The sequence below is a fragment of the Chionomys nivalis genome, chromosome 1 (assembly GCF_950005125.1).
Source record: "Chionomys nivalis chromosome 1, mChiNiv1.1, whole genome shotgun sequence".
In the NCBI taxonomy this organism is placed as follows: domain Eukaryota; kingdom Metazoa; phylum Chordata; class Mammalia; order Rodentia; family Cricetidae; genus Chionomys; species Chionomys nivalis.
In genome coordinates, this window is record NC_080086.1 from 66,683,376 (window position 1) to 66,705,738 (window position 22,363).

The 22,363-nt window shown below is 49.6% G+C and overlaps 1 protein-coding gene across 2 annotated transcripts in view; it reads right to left on the reverse strand.

Moving 5' to 3' along the window:
- The window catches only part of Sfxn5 (sideroflexin 5), a 121,215-nt gene that overhangs the window by 24,083 nt on the left and 74,769 nt on the right, over positions 1–22,363 (reverse strand). The window contains exons 10-11 of one of the 2 annotated variants that reach the window (XM_057778260.1): positions 21,260–21,350; positions 1,778–1,893 (exon numbers count right to left, since the gene is read on the reverse strand). In XM_057778260.1, coding sequence (XP_057634243.1) covers positions 1,778–1,893; positions 21,260–21,350 — 207 coding nt within the window. The remainder of the gene's footprint in view (positions 1–1,777; positions 1,894–21,259; positions 21,351–22,363) is intronic. The other variant, XM_057779024.1, reaches the window with a different exon arrangement.

The window sequence follows — 22,363 nt, forward strand, 5'->3', positions numbered from 1 at the left end:
AGAACAGTACACAGAGGGCCTAAGATGCTGTCAAAACAGAGCCAGAACAATCTCTGGAACCTGCAAAGCCAGGGGGTGCCCAAGCTGAACGAAGCTGGGGGTTACTTTTTAAAACTGCATCCCTTAAAGACGCATATCTACAAGATCTTCTGCCTTCTGGATCTAAGTCTTTTCAATTTTTCTTTCTATGGCTCAGGTTGGCCTGGACTGGTAGGTAAGGGTGCTTGACCTTGAATTCTCTTGCCTTCACCTCCTGAGTGCTGCGATTACAGGCTGTGCCATCAGCCCTGGACGTATGTGGTGCTGGGGATTAGATCCAGGGCTCTGTGTGTGCTGGATAGGGACTCCACCAACTGAGCTACATCCCCAGCCCTGATGAGCCTTAGGGAGAAAAGGGCAGCTTTGTAAGGGGTACAAGCTTTGGCTGAGCATGCTCAGGAACCAATGGGGATCTAAGTGTTCATTTGGGACTCCATAGGATGCTGGGAGACTGAGCCTGAGGCCTAGCTAATGTCCGTCCTGTCTGAACTATAGAGTCAGCCCCTGAAGAGACCCTTTGCCTCATGGTGCCTGCCCTTTGGGGAATGTCCAGGAATGGCTGGCTCACAGCTCACAGATCTCTAAGTCTCTCTAAGATGTCTTTCAAGCATGGCTGAAAGAAGCAGGGGGCTGCAGAGGAGCTGGGTAACCTACCTGGATAGCCTTTAGAAAGGGCTGTCACCTCTGCTCTCTTCACAGGGCACTCTGAAAGGATGGGTTGGGACAGAGTAGGAACCTGAGGGTAGATTCCCTCTGGTGATGGGCTGGGGGCTTAAGTTTCTCCCGGAAACTTTGCCCCTTATAGTCATCCTCAGGGAGGGCCAGAAGAGAATCTTTCCAGGCCCCAGAACAGCTGTGGGAAGGAGGGGAGGCCTAGAGCCAGGCAGGAAACAGTGTACTGTTGCCATGGCACCCAGCCCTGGTTCCACACAGGTCTAGATGGGCCCTGTCTTCCCCTAGGATGGATGAAGAAGGAAGAGAAGATCAGAGGCTTATCGACAAGGTTTCGTGCACAGGGGTACATCTCAGTCTCCACGTGAGAGTTGCTGAGCCTCAGAGAGTGGAACATCCGTGATGTTCTAGCCCCTCATGGCTGATCCTTCATTCCCACCACACCAGGCCAGAACCAGGAGGGTAGGACAAGCTACCCACCACTGTCAAAGGAAGGCTGAGAAGGCACAGGACGTGTGTGTGTGTGTGTTTACAACACAAGCGCTACAGTGAGCAGGGCTAACGAAGAGGGCCCTATAGGGAACCATTGGCAGGGGCCACACATCTTCCACAGCCCCGACACCCAGCACTCACAGCGCTGCTGCTCCCCAGCCAGGGAGCTGCCTCATTCTACTGCCTGCAGCTTCCCATTCACAAGCCATGGGAATGTGAAGGCCCAGGGCATGGAGAGAAAGCCCAGGGGAGGCTCCTCTGCCCTCTCCAATTAACACCTTCTTAGAGGAGCTGCACCCTGAGGGGCTGGGATAAAAAAGGAGGACATATCACAGTGGAGATGGGGAGGGATGCTGAGGAGCAGGGAGGGACTGACTGTCCGGGAGAACAAGTCTGAGAGCAGACCTGGAGACCCAGGGCTCACACAGATGGGTGATGGGGACTAGGAAGAGGAGGAGGAGACATCTAAAGAACCAAGCCAAGGTTCGGTGACCAGAAGATCTCAAGGAATGCACCGGTTATGGATGAGAACACCCATCCATTCCTGGCAGGGTTTAGCCCCTGGGAAACCCACATGTCTGGCTGCGATCTTTGAGGAGCCCACGAGGTTGCCGTCAGCATCCAGGACATCAATGCCTTCCTCTAGTTCCCCATACCGCATCAGGACCACGTTGCAGATATTGGCACTGGCTGGAGAGAGAGGAATACAGAGAAGCTCAGTGAGGCACAGATAGCTTCCTACCAGGCTTCACCCTCCAACCAGGGCTCCCAGCCCCCAAGAGTTCTGTGACAGGTGGAGTTACTCTATTGTGCTTTCCGCTAAGCTCCTTGGAGACCCAGGAAGCACAAAGTAACAGGTGGAAATAGTGAAGGCTTTGGGAGTTGCCACCTATAGAGGGCGCTGTTCACTTCGCTTCTGGGGCGGGTCCCTAGGCAGGGAAACAGATGTGCACCAGAAAGCTCTCTGTCCCTGGGATGTGTTCCCCTGGGGCCTGATGTCCCACTACCAGCAACTCAGTCCCTTGCTCTTAAATGCCACTCCTCATATCTAGTCCCTCATGCCCCACTACAGCAAACCAAGAGATTTCCATCCACAGCAGCAGGTGACAGAGCAGACCCTGTGCTCACCCAGCACCGCCCCCTCATCATAGGAACAGAACACATGCTCAGAGAGCAACGGGGACTCGACTGAGATCACACAGACAAGGGGGACAGAGTGGAAAGGCTGCGGTGTCTGAATTCCAGGTACCCAGAGACAGGGGGTCGGAGAACAAGCAGAGTTCTTCCAGTGGCTGAGCTGTTTCACTTATCCATACCTTCCCTGTCTCACCTGAGCTTCTGGGGACCTATGGCTGAGCAGATGGTCCTGGATCCTTACATAAGCAGCAGAAGAAGGTGGCCGGTATGGTTGCCCTGCTCCCCTGAACTGGGACTCATAGGCCAGACCCAGACTCATGGCGGTGTACGGATAGAGATCTGGCCTGAAGTCCTCCAGTCCTGCTTCACGATGAAAATGGGGAGACTTGGGGGTGGTAGGTGGGTGGTGGGAAATGTGGGGGGGTGACAAATGCAGAGTCTGCCTGCACCACTCCTCCCCCAAAAGCGCCTTGCTGTGTTTAAAGTTTTAATTTTTGCTAATTAATGTCAATTAATTTTGTATAATGAGTGTTTAATTTTGGGGAGTGTGTGAGCCTGGGAGCGACTGCAGTTCTGGGCTGTGAACGCTGATTAGCATCAACACCTGCTGCTTCCCCCTCTCCAGTGGGGGGGCACCCGGGTTTGGGGAGCTGGAGGGTGGTGGGGCTCAGTGGGCAAGTGGAGTGGGAGGGAGCCCACAGATGCTCCTGGGACCTGAGCCAACAGCTGGGGAGCCCAGCAGGGCAGGGTGCTCACAACTGGGGGGACAGGGTTCTGCAGGTGAGGGTTGGTGTGGGGGCCCAGGGGTCTCCAAGCCTCATTCTCCTACTGCAGTAAAGTAGGGAGGTGGGATAAGCCGAGGCGACGACCAGGAGGCTCTGCAGTCTTTGGAGAGGGAAAGCAGGAGAGCAGCAAGCTCTGAAATGTATTTCGAGCACATATGCTATGTTTGAGCGTCTCCACTGTTCCCACATGATGCTGATCAAGGCTCACCATGGCAGACCTTCTGTGGCTTCCGTCCCCACAATAGACACGTTTACCTGGCTAAGCAGTGGCTTTCAGAAGGGCCAGTGTGGGGAGAATTTTTTTGTTATCGTGGCTTGGGGGCTGGGATGGGAGTGTTACTGGCACATGGCTGGTAGAAACCACTGATGCTTCTGTGGAAGGACACGATAGTGCACGGGGAAGTACCACAATAAGGTGTCACCTGGCCCCAAATGTCAATAATGCACAGACAGAGAACCTTACACCCTGGGTTGTTTTGAGATCAGGTCTCTCTGTGTAGCCCTGGCCATTCTCAAATTGGCAATTCTCCTGCCTCAGCCTCCCAAGTACAGTTCCACAATGTCTGAGAATGACTTAACCACATCCAAAGAGAAGTAGGAGGGTAGATCTGAGGTAAAGACTTGGGACAGCAGGGAAGGTCAAGGAAGATGGGCGTGGTGCCTGAGTTTGGGAACATCCAAACTTGGGGTCATTCCTGGCTTTGTTTCTCTCTCTGCTCAGTCCCAAAGGTGAGCTCCTGATAGACCCAGAATGCCCAGGACCCAAATAGGCCTCCTAGGGTGGCTTTGGGAAGCTGCTCCTGGCCTCTGTTGGTGACACGCCCTCTAGTGGCCACAGGAATACTCTGCAACCCCTTGGGTTGCCAGACTCTGAGTTCTCAGAAGACATGAGACCATCATTGAGTGGGAAAGTGGGGTTTTCTGCCTTGAGAGGATGACTCTTGCCTTTAAGAATGTCTTTCACCAGTGCCAGCACCACTGTTCCTGTCCCCAAGCAGGAAGCTGAACACTGTCCCCCCTGCTGGGCATTCTCAGTACTGCACTTAGGGTCTCCAGGGGCTCTCAGGACAACTCACACTGAATGCCAGCCTCTGCACCCACCAGGGAAGCAGGAGGCCTCAGGCCTGAGGCAACTCAAATGCCTGCAGCCTCCACCGTGGGTGTTTATACAGTGTAGGAGGGCTGACAATAGGGTGGGCAGGCTTTGGAGGTGGTGGGGGCCAGCCCCAGGAGCGGGGTGGCAGTTCACGCTCTCTCCACGGTCTCCAAATGTGGGTGTAAGGAGAGCAGGGCAGAGAACTTTAGCTCAAACACAGAACCCAAGTGAGACCAAAAGAAGAAAAAAGTATTCCCAGGAGTGATGATGTGGAGATGAGATTCTAACAGTCCAGAGGGAAGGAAGCAGAGGCAGGAGGATGGTAAATTCAAAGTCATCCTCAACTACAAATTGAGCTCCAAGTCAGCCTGGGCTACATGAGGTCCTGTTTCAACCCCCACCCCCCACCCCAAATCACAAAAGAGAGTGAAGCTCAGCCTTCCACTGTGCCCTCAGCAAGCCTCTCCAGGACACCACCAGGACACAGTAACCCTGACATCTAAGCTGCTGGATGGAAGAGCTAGATGCCCAATGCCAAAGGAGAGGCACCACCACCCCAACCCGGAACAAGCATTCTCTGAGGTGACTGACCGTACAGGTGGCATGTGCCTTACCATCTTTCTGTTGACGCTACAGCGGTTGTCTGGTTACAACCAGCCTTTGTAGTAATCATCCCCAGCAATAAACAAGGACACATGTCCCCTGAAGGGACTGCGCTTGTACCATCTCATCTAGACTGTTTGATTCTGCCATTGTCCCCCAGACCTTCCCAGATCTCCCCTATCCCATTTCACACACACACACACACACACACACACACACACAGAGAGAGAGAGAGAGAGAGAGAGAGAGAGAGAGAGAGAGAGAGAATGCATGGCTCTCCCTTTTGACATACCAACAGATCCACCACTGACAATATCACAGGTTAATTAAGCAGTCTATTAGCGATAATGTTACAAAAACTGGCACATTTTCAACTCAGATCGACACCATTCAAGACGCAGGCATGACTGACATTGGAGCAGTAATACTGAGAGACATCCCGAAATGAAGGGAGGGGAAAACAAGCTCTTGACTGCCACAGATGTTCTTGCATGGACCCACCGCCATGCAAACCCATGCAGATGGGGAAGAGCTGATGAAGCAGCATCCACAGTAAAAGGGACAGTGTGAGAAACAGAGAGAGCCATGGGAAAGCGTGAGGGAAATTCTCAGGAGCCCACCGTTGAACCTGCACAGGACAGACAGGCAGCACACACCTCTGTGAGACACTGACATCAACTCACACAGGAGGAGGACTGTCCAAGCACACTCATGAAGAGCTGTAGGCCACTGACTTGGAGAAAATGAGATCCCATAACTCTTCAACTCTGAGATGCATTTTTCCACATCTTGATATCCTAAAATGATGATGTGGGGCTGGATTTGGTGCAGCTGGTAATGAGCTTGCTGTGCAAGGGCAAGGACCTGAGTTCAATCCCCAGAGCCCACACAAAACGCATGGTAATGGTGCTACATGCCTGACATCCCTGTGCAGGGGAGGCGGAGACAGGAGCATGCCTAAGGCTGGTTGGCTGGCTGGCTGGCTGGCTGGCTGGCTGGCTGGCTGGCTGGCTGGCTGGCTGGCCTCACTAACCTCATAAGCAAATGCTAGGTGTCAGTGAACAACTCTGATTCAAAAGACAAAGTACGGTCATGTGAGATAGCTCAGTGGGTAAAGGCACTTACCACCAAGGCCAACAACCCGAATTTAGTCCCTGAAGCCTTCACGGTAGAAGGAAAGAACCACCTCCTACAGGTTGTCCTCTGACCTCCACCCAGGTGCTGTGGCACATGAGTGTACAACATGAATGCACACACATGTGCATACACACGTACACACACCACCATAATGGCTGTCAGGGTGCAGGGGAACCCTTCCTGCCACCCAACACAATTGACAGGCCCCATGTGAGTTTCACATGGGTAGTAGGATAGTTCCATTCAGCTGTCACCTCAGCCGACCACAGCAATCCACACAGAACTTGCGCTCAAACTTAGACTCCTAATTGTTGCCTGAAACATCTTTTTTAAAACTTACACTATAATGGTGCACGGACACGAAAAGTTATTGTACATGCAGAAGATCGTCTGCCAGATACCAGGCAATGCAATTAAAGGCAGTAGAAATTGCCAAACCATAGATAGCTACCCTAAAGAAATGCTTGCCCATATGCACAAAGAGACATTTACAAGGATGTTAATTATAGCGCTGTTTGTAAGGAGCAAATAATTAGAAACAAGCTAAATGTCCGCCATTAGGAACCCACACTGGACTCTCTCCAACACAAATCACAACATGAAGGACGCTGGTGAGAGCAGACAGGTGACTGTGTCAGTCCCTGTCACTGACAGAGCCAAGTGCATGTGTGCACAGACAGACAGGTAATGTTTAGGAAGGTACCTGTCTCCCAGAGCTGCCCACGGAAGAAAGAATGCAATTTGAGACTTAGGGCTTGTTTCGAGAGATTTCTGTATTTTCTACACTTAAAGTTTCTAGATTATTTAAATTTTATAATGGGAATGTAATTGTGGTTTAATTACCTAAAAAGCCATCTGAGAAAATATAGAAGTCTCCAGGTATACTGGTACATGCTTTTATCCCAGGCCTTGGGAAGCAGAGCAGAGGCAGAGGCAGAAGGAGCCCTGTGAGCTAACCTATACAAATTCCAGGTCAGCCAGGGCTACATAGCAAAACCCTGTCTCACAAAGAAAAACAGGAAAAAAAAAACGAATTAAAACTTTTTTAATTAAAAAAAGAAATATAGAAGTTAAGGTCTATTTTTAGCCTATATTATAAGTGAGAAGCTGGGGAAATATACTGATTAAATATAATAAACAAATGTCTACTTATATGAAGTTATGGGAGGTGAAGGTGACTGACTCCCAAGGAGCTATTCTACCCCCCAAAATTAACTCAGAGGACTTCCCTCGCCAGTGATTAGAAAGAGCCATGTGACCCAAACTCTAGCTAGTGAGAAAGGTCTTTGGGGGTACTGTGAAGGATCTCCTCCCATCTAGAGGGTAAGAGACAAGAATCAGAGCCCTTGGTTCCTGGGAAGAGTCAGGTTGGGATGTGACATCCGGAGCTGCTGTGGCCACAGTGACCATGAGAGCTCTAGTCTAGAAAAAGGCCACTGGACAGCTGCAGGGATGAAACAAAGGCAGCAGGGCTCCAGGGTCCCCTGAGATGCCCCAGCTGTGAAGCAGGACATTCTCTGACTATTTAAGTCACTTCGTTAATTTCAGACCCAAACATCCACACAAGATAAAGAGCTTTAAAAATGATTAAGAAAAGGAGCTGGGGAAATACTCAGCTGGCCCAGCGCTTGTCATGCAGGACGTGAGTTCTAGCCCAGAACTCAGGTAAAAAGCCCAGCATAAGCGCTGTGAGCCTGTGACCTCAGCACCAAGGACAGGTAGCCTACTTGGTGAATCCCAGGTCAGTGAGATACTCATCTCAAAAGGTGGGGGGTGGTGCTGCAGAGTTGGTTCAGTGGTTGTGAGTTCTGCTCTTGCAGAGGACCTGAGTTCAGTTCCCAGCACACACTTGGTTAGCCTACAACCACCTGTTACTCCAGCAGATCCAACACGCCCCCATCCCCGCCAGCCTTGCACTCACTCATGTCACATTGTGCGTGTGTGTACATACACACACTGGCTTAGTTAGGGTTTCTCTCGCTGTGAAGAGACACCGTGATCAAGGCAACATTCATTTAAAAAGCATTTAATTTGGGTCTTACAGTTTCAGAGGGTTAGCCCATTATCGTCATGGTGGGGAACATGGCTGCACACATGCAGGAGCTGGAGCAGCAGCGTGAGCTACATCCAGATACAGGCAGGCAGGGAAAGAGAGACACTGGGCCTGGCATGGACTTTTGAAACCTCAAAGCCCACTCCCAGTGACATCTCCAACAAGGCCACACCTCCTAATCCTTCCAAATAGTTCATAAATTGGGGGCCAAGCATGTACACATATAAGCCTATGGGGGCCATTCTTATTCAAACCAACACACACACACAACGCACACACACACACACAACGCACACACACACAGATAAGAAGGTGCATGGTGCCTACAGAAGGATACTTGAGGTTGACCTTTGACCTACATGCACACACACACACACACACACATTAAGAGGAAAAATCCAGTGGTCAAAATTGCAGAAAAATGTAAGACTCAGAGTTTTATGAAATGAAATATAAAAAACCTGATAAACATGAACTCAATCTTATGAATAGTCAAAGACAGACTTCTGAATCTAAGAAAAAAATCAATTTGCAAGAGCTCTTTATATTTTGGAAACTAATCCTCATTGGTCAAATGGTTTGCGAAGGGCTGCCGCTGGGCTGTGGCCTGGTCCTCCCACTCTGTGAATGGCATCGTCTGTCGCAGTTTAATACGTCCTCGAATAAGCAGCCCTTCCCTTCCCCAGCACTTTCTGTGTCATTAAGAAACTGTCAGTGCTCATCTGTATTTTCTCGAAATAATTTAAAATGTTTACTTTTCATATTTAGGCCTTTAATCTGCCTTGGAATTTATTTGTCTCTATGAAATTCAGATCACCTTATTTCTTCTATCTGAAGACCCAAACGTCAAATAAAGTTAAGAAAATTCTCAACTACACCAGGGATTAAAAGGAAAAATAAGTCAGTGAAAATGAGAACCAGCAGCTGGATGTGAGAACACAGCCTTAGCATCAGGAGGCAGAGGCAGGAGGATGAACACAGGCCCAGCCCAGGCCTCACAGCTTAGCACAGAGAACAGACGAGGCTGAGGAGATGGCCCAGAGGGTGAGAGCACTCGCTGCTTTTACAGAGGACCAAGATTTGGTCCCCAGCATCATGTTAGATACTTCATAACTGCTTCAAACTCTAGGGGATCCAACACTCAATTCCAGCCTCTGTAGATGCCCGCACACATGTGCACACACACAAATACATACAATTAAAAATAAAAAGTAAATATTACAAAACTGAAGTTTGCAAGGACATGCATATGAGAAGAGACCATTTCCACTGCACACAACATTTAGAGCGTTGCTAATACTGAATGTTGAGAGATACTCAAGAGGACACAGGACTGGGGAACAGAAATCGGGACTTTGTGAATCTGAAAAACTTCTGTCTGGTAAGAGCCTGACCAGAAACACTCCCTCCATTTCTAGCAGGCTCCTGGTTTCTCAGCACGGCCGTGCTGCTGAGACACAGTCCGAGGCAGGGCTCAGATCAGCTCCCCGGGCAGACATACAGGTGAGGGTTTTCAAAGCGAAGTCCAGAAAAAGCCCATCCCTGTCACATGGATGTGCGCGCACAGCTGGACAAAGAAAAAAGAAACAGTCCCAAATTATCAGCTGTGGACGTCACTGTAGATCCCAAATGGCAGCTGAAATGGAGCTGTGTATAGTAACACAGAAAAAAAGTCTCCAAAGCAAGTTTCTGAAAGGTGTAAGGGTGGTGCCATGGCTCAGAGGGTAAAGACACTCATTACCAAGTCAGACCACCTGAGTTCAGTCCTGAGATCCACATAGTGAAAGGAGAAAACCAGTTCCTGGAAGTTGTCTACTCACCTCTGAACACACGTGCACAGTCACACACACACTGAGCACAACAGAGCGAAGGACTAACACACAAAAGTGGTGGTGTGAATGAGAATGGCCCTCCTAGGCTCACACAATTGAGTGCTTGGTTCCCACTTAGAGTGTTCGGGAAGCATTAGGAAGTGGGGCCTTATTGGAGGAGGGGTGTCACAGGGGTGGGCTTTGGGTTTTAAAAAAACACATTTTAAGGAGCTGGAGAGATGGTTCAGTGGTTAAGAACACTGGCTAGTCTTTCAGAGGATCCAGGTTCAATTCCCAGCACCCACATGGCAGTTCACAATTGCCTGTAAATCCAACATCTGATACCCTCACACAAACACACACACAGGCAAAACACCAATGCACATAAAATAATAAGTAAAACTAAAAAAAAAAAAAAACCCACATTTTAAAAAGACACAGCCAGGTCGGGCGGTGGTGGCACACGCCTTTAATCCCAGCACTTGGTAGGCAGAGGCAGGCGGATCTCTGTGAGTTCGAGACCAGCCTGGTCTACAAGAGCTAGTTCCAGGACAGGCTCCAAAACCACAGAGAAACCCTGTCTCGAAAAACCAAAAAAAAAAAAAAAAAAAAGACAGCCATTCCCAGTGTTCTCTGTTTCTTGCATGCTGCATGGGATGTGAGCTCTCAGCTGCTCCTGCTGCCATGCCTTTGCTGCCACCATGGACTAACCCTCAAGCCATCACATACTTTCTCCTGTAAGCTGTCTTGGTCATGGTACTTTATCACAGCAATAGAAAAGTAACAGATGCATAAACAGGACTGGGGTTGGTCTAATCAGTAACGTGTCTGCTGCAGAAGCATGAGGGTCTGAGTTTGATCCCCAGAATCCATGTTTTAAAAAATAGTCATATGTGGTTGCCTGTGCTGAGGAGGCAGGGACAGAAAAACCCCTAAGCTCCTGGACAGCACACGCACAACCCAAATCCTACATGCACAATTCATAAAGGGCAGAAGCAGTCATTTCTGGAGCATATGCTTATCCTGAGATCTAGAAATCAGAATGAGCAGGGCCCATTGGTGACGGGCCAGCCATTGCTTTGGAGAGGTCCCCATCAAGAAGGTGATGGACACCGGGGCTTCAAGTATATCTAACATTTTCTGTTACCTCGTTGATTTTCTTTGCATTTGAAATATTTCATAATTTATTATTCATTAATTCACTTACTTTAATATTTGGAGTCAGTCTTGCTATATAACCTAGGATGTCCTAGAATTTGAAGTGTAGCCCAGGCTGGCCCCAGACTCATGATCCTCCTGGCTTTGCCGAGCTAGGATCCTGGCTTTGCCTGTAGGTGCGCATCATGATGCCCGGCTACAGTATTTCAAAACTGAGAAAGAGAAAAGAGCTGTCATGGAAAGAATCACTGTGGCTAGACTGAAAAGGGGCGCCGGGCAGTGGTGGCACACGTCTTTAATCCCAGCAATCAGGAGGCAGAGGCAGGCCGATCTCTATGAGTTTGAAGCCAGTATGGTCTACAGAACAAGTTCCAGAACAGGCTTCAAAACTACAGAGAAACCCTGACTCAAAAAAAGGAGGGGGGGGGGACAAGTTAGAATTTTATGATTTTCATGGAAAGATTTCCAAAATTTGCCAGGTGTAGCGATATATTCCTATAATTCAAGCACTTTGGAGTCAAAAGTATCAGAAAGTTCTAGGTCGTTCCCATTTCAATAGTGAGTTCAAGGCCAGCATGGACTGTGAGAGTCCTCTCAAAGAAAATAAAAAATCTGTTGTGAGGATAGTGTTTATGTGATCCCATTGAACTTTATTATATTTAAATGGATACAATAAATAATAGCATTCTACATTTTTGCTGTTGTTTATCTTTTGAGATAGTCTCATGTAGTCTAGGCTGGCTTGCTCTGTAGTCAAGGGTGCCCCTGAACCTCTGATCCTCCTGCCTCCACCTTCTTAATCCTGGGGATATACGCAGACATCACCCCACCTAGTTTGATTGTAAACTTTTAGGTGTTTACTTGACTTTGGAAGGATACAGACAAAATTGTGTCTGGAAACAGCATTTACTTTATGCAATAATTCTATATTATCAGGAAAAATCATCTTTTTCCTATAAACAAACCAAGAACTGTGGTAGCAACAGAAAGTAGCTACCATTTTTAGCTACAAATAGAGTCGGCTGAAGTTCTTCCAAGCTCTACCCCCTCAGCTTCAAGGAGGGTCACGCAAACTTGCTCCCTGCCCTCCTTCCCTCTCCACCACTTCATGGGGAAATGAAGCCCACACGCTGTACGTTTGTCTTATGTTGCAGGGGATACAGTCCATCGTGGTAGTTACAGCATTGAAGGCAGGAGCAAGCAGCGGCCGGTCGCTTCATATCCACAGTAAGAAACGAAAGAGCACCGACTCCTGGGTCCTCCGCTCATTCTGTCCAGCCCTGGCACTGTGTTGCTCCTACACAGGGTGGATTTTCCCGCCTCAGGAAACCTAATCGGGAAAATCCCTCCCAATCCGGAGGCTGGTCTCAACGGTGACTCTAGGTCCTGTTAGATCGGCAACAGTATTAACCATCACAGCATGGTAGGCAGTTCAAACCACACAGAAAGGAGGATAATCAAACAGGAGTGAGTCTCCTCTCACCCTTAGCCCCATGCCCTCTTCAGAGGCAGCTACTGTAGCCTGGTCCTCAGGCCAAGCAGCAAGGACCTGCACGGTCAGGCACACGCATGCGCACATTGACAGACTCGCATACTCTCTCAGCTGTCTCAAACGCGGCGCCTGTCTTTGGAAGAACACTGCTCACCACACAAGCGCACTGACCTTAATATTTGCTTAATTTCACAGCATGGCTCAATACTGCATCTGAGAGGCAGCTCTAAAAGGCCCAGATTTTCTTTTAAATAGCTTGAGAATCAGGGGAGAGTTTCACAGCCCATGCTGAAGTGTCAACAACTCAGGACTGGAAATTTCTAAACTGGAATAAGAATCAGCTTGTACATTCTAGGTATAGCTAACTCGGAAGCGTGTAATCTCTGTCCATAAGATCCCACTAAGGTAGCTGGGGAGACAGTTCGAATGTCCTTGCTGCGCAAGCGCAAGGCCCTAAACCCAATCCCTAGTTTCCACTGAGAAAGAAGGATGTGACAGTGTGCACTTGTAATCCCAGTGTTGGAGAGATAGGGGATCCCCGGAGCTGGCTGGACAGAAAGCCTAGTCCTCTTAGGGAGTCCTAGGCCAGTGAGAGACAACACAGAGAAAAAGGAGAGAGAGAGGGGTGGAAGGTACCTGAGCAATGACATCAACGGTCGTCCTCTGGCTTCCATATGCACAGTGAACGAGACTCCTGCTAAGACACCCCTCTTCTAAATATACTAGAAGGGAGCAGAAAGGGAGCACTGACCTTCTAAAGGCTCCCGTGGCCCAACAGTTCCCTAGCTGGAGACTGCAGTGGCTCCCCAGGTGATGAGATGAAGTTTAAACCCTAAACTCCAAGGCTCCAAGGCACCTTCTCCTGCCCTCCGACTGCCCCATCCTCTCCTCCCCTCCAGCTGTCCCACCCTCTCCTCCCCTCCTTGCCCTTCTCCTGAGCTTCTCTACCTCCTCTCCTCTGGATCTCTCTGCCTTCCAGAAATTTCTTTCTTTCTTTCTTTCTTTCTTTCTTTCTTTCTTTCTTTCTTCCTTCCTTCCTTCCTTCCTTCCTTCCTTTCTTTCTTTCTTTCTTTCTTTCTTTCTTTCTTTCTTTCTTTCTTTCTTTCTTTTGTTCAATGTCCTTTATTTATGGCTAGAAACCAATTATGAGTGAGTACATCCCATGTTCCTCTTTTTGGGTCTGGGATACCTCACTCAGGATAGTGTTTTCTATTTCCATCCATTTGCATGCAAAATTTGAGAAGTCATTGTTTCAGAAATTTCTTGAGTGAAATATCTATTTGTTTAGTAATATTTATGGAGCACCTACGGGATGTCAGCACCTAGGCAAGCTGCCCAGAAAGTGGTGACCTTAGAGATTTCTAGGTCGGGCTGCTAACTAGATACATTCCTAACACTCAGGGGTCACCCCTGTCATTCCAATGACAATCACTTTGTTGGAGGGCCAGGCTTCCACGTGTCCGGGCTATTCTGGGAACCAAGTCCGTCATTCTGAATGTCCTGTCTTCAGTGACACAATGGAAACTAGTGTGAGCCACAAACCACGAATGGGCTTGCTCTGAAAGGAGCCCAGGAAACCCCTCTGACCTCCAGCCAAGTCATGTGGCACCTTGACATTTGTTTAAATACATAATGTGCATTCATGTGTGTGCAGGTGCATGTGTGTGTGTGCTTCAGGACGCCAGAGGACGACCTCAGGTGTCACCCTTGGACACTCCACCCACCTCCTTAGAGACAAGAACTCTTGTTGTCCTGGAACTCACCAATTGGGCTAGGCTGCCCGGGCAGTCTCCTGTCTCTGCCTTTCCAGTACTAGGATTACAGGTACATGCTGCCATGCCTACAATTTTTACATGGGTTTTGGGGATTGAATGTCAGGTCCTTGGCCATCTTCCTAGCCCCTGCAACTTTCTATTTTTTTTTTCTTAAATTTTGTTTTTTGAGACTGGGTCTCACTATGTAGCTCTGGCTACCCTAGAACTCACTATGTAGACCAGGCTGGCCTCAGACTCACAGGGATCCATCTGTCTTTGCCTCCCAAGTGTTGGGATTAAAGGAGTGTGCCACCATGCCAGGGCTCCCCTCCAGTTTTAACAGCATGCTTAATATCAGCCCCCTACAGATCTTTTCAGATATTATGCCTTTGCCCCATGCATTCACAGCCCTTCTATATTACTGATCCTATCCCTTGAATCTGAGCCACAGGCCTCCTCTGTCCAGGCAGTCAATAAATTAACTCGAGGACAAGACTGTAGATTGAGCTCGGGGCATACTACTAAAGACTTCTTTCCATTTGGACCCCCTGGTCAAGTTCTCTGGAAGCCTGAGGCATGCTGGGAGTTCATGTCAGTTCTGAGGCAGCCCCAGTTCTGGGTCCTTGGTCATCCTTCCCGGAAGCTGTGACTTAAGGATCCTATGGGTGATCAGACTCCATGTCAATCAGCCACACATTCCTCTGATGGAGAAGCTGATCTCCCTCAAATGACACATGCATGTCCTAAAACACTAAATTCCTAAAATCTAGGAAGTACAGGAAGACTGTCCGGAAACAATGTTTCATTGGCTCTGCAGGTGTGTTCCTATAACTCTAGCTCTAGGGGATCTGATGCCTCTGGGCTCTTAGGGTACCTACACACACACACATACACACGTGTGCACGCACACACACTCACACACACACACCTTGTGGTAGTGTAATCAAATCCTAGGCATGCTAGATGAGCACCCCAGCACTGAGTCCCAGCATCTGCCTCCATGAATTGTTAGAGTACATGTCCCAAAAACATTTGGTTTTGTGCCATTTTGACCATCCGACCAATGATTGCCTCCAAATTAATATTCCATAATGCCAGGTGTGTGTATGTCTGTGTGCAGGTGTGTGCACATGAGTGTGGGTGCCTGCAGAGGCTAGAGGTGTCAGATCCCCTGTAGCTGGAGTGAGAGCAAACTGCTGAACGTTCAGGCTAGACTGGACCCAAACCTTCCATGCCAAAGCACTTTGTTTGAGCGTGAACAAACCTGCATAAAACTCTGTCATGCTAATCTTCACTGTCAACCTGACTGGAGTTAGGATCACCATGGAAACAACTGCTGGATGTGTCTTTGAGGGTGCTTCCAGAGGGGTTCAATTAAGGAGGGGGGATCCACCCTAAACGTGGGCAGCACCAAGCCATGGGCTGCAGTTTTAGGCTAAATGAAAAAGAGAAAGCATAGGGTGGGGGAGGTGGCTCAACAGTTTAAGTGCTTGCTATGCAAGTAGGTGAGGACAGGAGTTTGGATTCCCAGAAACCCACCTGTCATTCTAGCCTCCAAAGGGGATCCCCAGACAGGAGATCTAGCAAGCTTTGAATCTGGTTGGGTGATGCTGCTTTGTTGGATAAGGTGAGAGGGACCAAGGACGATTCCCAGCATCAGCTCTCCACATACACATGTGCACATGCATATCACACACATGAAAATGGGGGGTGTATCAAGTTGAGCACTAACATCCCCCGCCCTGCTTCTTGACTGTAGGCTCAATGTCACCAGCCATCCTAGGCTCTTGCTGCTATGACTTCACCACCAAGGTGTATTCTTTCTTTTTTTTTTAATTTTGCATACTTTAATTTCATAATAAAATAAAACAAAACCCCCACAATACACAATACCCAACCCTGCTAATCTGTGGGAGGGGATTTTCCAGCCGTAAGGCACAAGGACAGGGTAGAAGAGCTCCTTTAGATGTGGCAGAGCCAGGTGGATCAGGGCCATCCAAGGCTGCTGGGGGAGCCCCAGGGACACTATGCACAGGGCACAGGTTTCCTAGGGGGTCTCTAATCTATTTCTTCCATGCAAAAGTATCCTCATCACTCCAGTGTGGGGAGGAGCAGCAGCACTGGGCTCCTCTGCTGTCACCTCATCTTTAAACACCCAGGCCTCATTTGCTCATGCAGTAGATGCCATTTAGAGTGGGTTTGGGGATCCTTGAGAGAGAAACCAGAAGCTTGAAACTCCTCTGGTGTATTCTTTCTTAAACTGTAAAGCCAACAGAACTCCTTTCTCCCTTAAGTGATGTGGGATTCCCCTCTGTATGCTGTGAATAAAGAAACTGTCTTGGGCCTGAGCAGGGAATAGAGGTAGGCAGGGAAAACTAAACTGAATGCTGGGAGAAAGGAGGTGGAGTGAGGGAGAAGCCATGTAGCTCCGCCAGAGACAGACACCAGAACTTTAGCCAGTAAGTCACAGCCACGTGGCGATATACAGATTACTAAAAATGGGTTAAATTAAGATATAAGTGTTAGCCAATAAGAAGCTAGAGCTAATGGGCCAAGCAGTGATTTAAATAATACAGTCTCTGTGTGATTATTTCAGGGCTGAGCAGCTGGGAACCAACAAGTGGCCTCCTTGCAACACGTTTGTTCTAGGCAGAGATTTGGTCACAGTAACGAGAAGGTAACTACTTACACCCTGACTATGTGGTGGGCTGAGGGGCCTGAGGAACAGTACTTGAGACACCCACACAGTCTGACGAGGGAAGCAAACTTGAACTTAGGCAGCCTGTCCTGGACAGGCACAGAGTAGTTGGCAGCCAAGTGGAAGGCTGAGTATGGGGAAAAAGGAACATCTGGGCCAGCAGGCCATGCACCTGAAGCTCAGCAGGAGGTAGAAGGGAAGACAGCAGCCGCAGTAGAGGTGGGTTCAGGAGCAAGCACAGAACAGGCTCAAGCTGGCTCTGCCGGCCACCAGAGGACCCTCAAAGGGACACGGGTGCCTCATGAAGCACCACTGGCCTCCGTGGGGGACACAGCTGCCACAGGTATGTCCCCGCTGCCTTCCAGCTCACAGGGGAAGAGTAATGGGAAGCTATGTTTTAATGGGGGGTCTGAAGCTCAGGCAGCACCAGTCTACCAATTCGTGAAGTAAAGCAAAGGGAGAGTCAATGTCATGGAGATCTCGGTGTTCTGGGACATGGGAAGGGCATAAGGGAGATCTAAGGCTCACTGGGTATGAATGTTAGAGGAGGCTGCTTGTTCTTCCCGGCCACCCAGAACTGAAATAATCACACAGAAACTGTATTATTTAAATCACTGTTTGGCCCATTAGCTCTAGTTTCTTATTGGCTAACTCCTACATATTAATTTAACCCATCTCCATTAATCTGTGCATCACCACGAGGTTGTGGCCTACCAGCAAAGTTTCAGCACATCCGTCTGTCTCTGGTGGTGGCTCCATGGCTTCTCTCTGACTCCGCCTCCTCTCTCCCAGCATTCAGCTTAGTTTTCCCGGCCTAGCTCTGTTCCCCTATAGCTCTGCTATAGGCCCAAAGCAGTTCCTTTGTTAACCAATGATATTCACAGAATACAGAGGGGAATCCCACATATGAAGAATCAGGAAACACCCCCCAGTCCCAGACATTCTAGAAGTCCTAAGCAACAGCTCCCCAGGGAGCATAGAAAAAAACCTTTTTTAATGGCAGTGAAACACTTTTTGACAACTCATGAAAGGGACCCCTTGGGAGGACATAGAAGACTTCCTAGCTAAGGATGGACTTTCTGGTTTCTGAAAGATTATTATCCTATGGACAGCTGGGACGTTCATACGGATTCTCAATTTGACAGGATCTAGGATCACCTAAGAGATTGATCTGTCTATGAGGGAGTGTCTACTCTAGGTTAACTAACTGCGGTGGGAAAACTCACCCTGAATATGGGCAGCACCATTTTGTGGGCTGCGTTCTGGACTGGAAGAAAAGGAGCAAGCAAGCGGAGCAGTAGCGCTCATCTCCCTCCACTGCTCACTGCACTAGCGAAGAGACTCCAGCTCCCGCCATCGTGATGTCCTGCCATGACGGACTATACTGTCAAACCAACAAACTGGACGACAGCAAACCCTGACTGACCCTAGGATGTTTTTGTCACAGCACAAGAACAGTAACTAATACAGAGGCTTGAGTTCAGAGGTGCACCGAGTTCAGATAAGGTCTTCGTTACCCAAGAGCCCTTGCTGCTATTTCCTTCTCCTTGGGTACAGTCAGGAGGACACGGAGCGGGGGCACCAGCTCTTACTAGTGCACCAAGGTGACTACTGGCATTTCCGCATCTCTAGAGGCCTCGTTCCATTCACCTCTGACCACAGGCCCACCTGTTTTCTCAGTTGTCTTATCTGGAGACCCACGCCTTGCGCTCCCTCCCTACACATTTCCTCCACGGCCTCGCAGAAAGGCTATCGATGGGACATGCCCCTGTAGAGCGGCTCAGCTGAGGAGACCAGCGACTGGACCCAGGGGTATGTATTTTTCCAGTATCTCCTCTATTGACCTCTAATGGCACTGTTTGCCCAGCTTCCCAAACCATTAACTTCCACCTCCCAGCAGCCACACATCAATTAACGGAGGGCCTGCTCCAAGCCTGAGCTCCTGAACACAATTAAGCGTGACAGTCCACAAATAAGAAAGAACTGGAGAATTAATTAAGGTCTAAACAAATTAATTACCAGTCCCCAATCGATTCTGATGCCAGTACACATGCTCCCAGGCTCACCTTCTTTCCTACCGTCTCTATGTATAAATAGAAACCAGTATCTCCCACGTGACTGCTGTTCTAGACCAGAGCACGGGATTGTGGGTGCAGAAAACCTCCCTGAGAGAGAGCAATGGCTGCAGGGAGCATCCCGAGCTTGCTTCCTGTGCACTTGGCACTTACGTGCACACAAGCGCTCACACAATCCTAGATGAAAAATCAGGGGCAATCTTGGAGATGGAATGCTCACTGCAAGACACAGCATAGCCTGGCCACCCCCAGGACACACATCTAAGTTTCTCCACTCCAAAGGCCTGTTCACCACAAGACTGAGTGGCCCTGGATGGGGATTGGGAGGCCTCAGCTCTAGGTGCAAGGTGTAGATCCGAGCTGGAATTTGTATGTTCTTTTGCAATGGGGTGGTAAGCTCTGCCTTAGGTCTCTCCCAGCACTGAATGAGACACACTGAAGGGCCAAAGGTGGGAGGACTAGGTGGTCCCTGGGAGTTCTGGGATCTGCAAACCTAGTGCAGGCCTGTGACATTGTTGGGGTGGCCCCAGGATAGAGCAGCAGACTTAAACAAAGGGATAAAGCATTCCAGGCTGGGGTGGGGTGGGTTAGTAACCTGGGCTCCGGACAGTGCAGAGGCCCCAGAGATGCCTAGATGCCTAGACTTTCAGCTTCCAGCTAGCATCTAGAGGAGCAAGCCAGAGAAGTGGGGGACACAGCAGTCCCAGTTTCCTTGTTTGCCTGGGAAGAGAGGCATGGTTCTTTCCTATGACAGAGTCCTCCCACCATGCTGGTGCCCTAAAGGGAAAGCGGCCTTTTACACAGTGAAGCAGGCTCTGAGCAACCTTCTCTGAGGCTAACAGCGCCAGCCAGCCTGCTGCAGAAAGCAAGGGCCAAATGGCTTTGAGATGCTCCGTCCCGGCCAGGGCACGGAGGGACATGGTAGGGAGAGACCGAGTGCAGGGAGCAGATGATGACTTTGACCTTACAGTACACTGTGGCAATCACTCACCAGGGAGATGAACAGAATCCTCTTTGCAGATGGACCTGCTTCTCCCAAAGTCCTGGGAATGAGAACTAGCAAGTAGCAAAGCCCGATGTATACAACTGGCTATGTATTAGGGGCCTCAAGCTGTGTGGCAGAGGCTGTACTTGGGTGGGAGGGCTGAAGGTTGTCCCATGAAGACAGGAGGAGAATCAGGCTAAAGCAGGAGCAGGTCAGAGTGTCTCCAGAGGAGGAAAGGCTTCTCCTCCAGAGTCCCAGAGAGGTTAAAATCAGCTCAAGGTCACACAGCACAGTGGATGCTGGACAGGGCTGGAACAAGCCATTGGCAAAGTTCTTATCTGAGGCTTGCCCCCACCCCCACCCCAAGTCCCAATTACATCTTGGTGGGGCCTCCGAGCCAGTCTAGTCTGCCTCGGACCCTCCAGCCCTGGCAGCTGAAAGCCCAGCCTCTGAGTAGCCTCGTTCTTTGCTCAATTAGACCCCATGACAAAGTCAGCTTTAAAGAGCTATTCCATTAATGGCCCACGGCAGAAATAGCTAAGAGTTCATTACAAGTGTGGAGTTGCTATAGCAATTATCTGGGTTGGCTAGGCTCCACTGGGTGGTTAGTTCTGGGAGTTTATTAGCCGCTGGGCATGGAGTGGGTGAGGTCACCCCATTCTGTAGGTACTCCACAGCAAGTTCCTGTCAATGGAGTCTGGTCTGTGGCCTCCCGGGCAGTTCTGGGTCATAGATGGAGAGTATCAAGCCTACATATTACATACAGGAAGCTGAGGCCTGAGGGGAAGGTCAGATCAGGGCTATGAGGTGGGGGGGATTGTGGGGTAGAAGACTCCGCTCTTCAGAGTGAGAACTGTGGGGGGGGCAGAGGACTCAGCTCTTCAGAGTGAGCACTGTGGGGGGGTGCAGAGGACTCAGCTCTTCAGAATGAGCACTGTGGGGTGCTGGAGGACTCAGCTCTTCAGAGTGAGCACAATGGGAGTGGAGCTCAGTTGGTAGAATGCTTGCCTTGTGTGCATGAAGTCCAGGGTCCCATTCCAATACCACAAAACAAAACAAACACACAAGAATTTCTACTAAAACTGCATCTCATGAGTTGAGCTGGTGGGTCCTGCATTTCTGTCTGAGTGAATTTTGTTCAAGATTTCCCAGCTACAAGTCTGCAAACATCAGGGAGATATGATGTGGAAGAGCCACCATTCACCCAGGTTCTCACAAGTTCCCCAAACACACACACACACACACACACACACACCTGTGTGCACATCTTACCTACTGCAGGGAAGGGCACGAATCTCTGCACAAGAAGGCGAGTGGCTGGGGTGAACTTGTTGGCTTTCTGAACCAGCACATTAAGGCCCACCTTGGAAAGGAAAGAACACAGAAAAAGATGCAGGATGCTGCAAGGGCTCATGGGATGAAGGAACAGAACTGGCGGGACGGCAGGAGGGAAGAATTCCCTCCAATTTCCCTCTCAACCCCACACCCAGGTGCAGCCCTTCTGAGGCCAACTGGGCCTTCTAGCCTCTAGCCTTTGCTGACCCGGTCCCTAGATGTGGGGTGACCCACCCACCTCAGGCCACACCTGTTCCCTCAGGACCAGCTCTGAAGTCTACCACCTCTGTCACTTACTAGCAGTGGGACCTTATGCAGGTGACTCATTATCCTTTCTCTACTTCACTGCCTGGTGGTAGAAAAAGGACAGTTATTTCTACCACGTTCAGGGTTCAGGATAAGAATGTACATAAAAGGAATGAGCTTGACACACAAGAGAACTCAGTAAGTGCAGTCACCTCTCCCAGGCAGGCAGACCATGAATCCTCTTTCCCTGGTACCTTTCTCCAAGCACTGAGTCCTCGGCTCATCAGTGTGGCCCCTGACCCTGGACCCGTGAAAGGGAAGGACCACAGGCCTTTTCATTGTGCACTCAGCACTAAATGCTGTGTCTAGCAGCCCTGAGCACACGCTCAGTGAGCTAGTGGTCGAGGAATAGGTACGAGCAGACAACTAGATGGAGAGCTCCCATAGGTGAACGACGCCTTCTCTGGGGGACAGGAAGGTGAATTAGGCCATCCGAGGATTATCTAGAAGAAGCTAGATAGGCAGCAGGCATGGGAAGAAGCAGATGTGACCCAGATGGTACCCCGGAATGATGCCCAGCCAGCCCTGTCCTGATGGTACATCCTGGGAAGAGGAGGCAGTGAGGGGCATAGCAAGATCCGGGCTGTATTCAGCTCTGGACTCCTGATGGCTTAGCAGGCTACCCTGTGCTCGTAGCCTGGCTCTGGACTCAGGGTTTTTGTTTGCCAGGGCTTTAGGAAGTCTCCAGGAGGTTGAAAGCCTGCAGGAGAACAGGAACAGCTGGGCCTGGGCTCC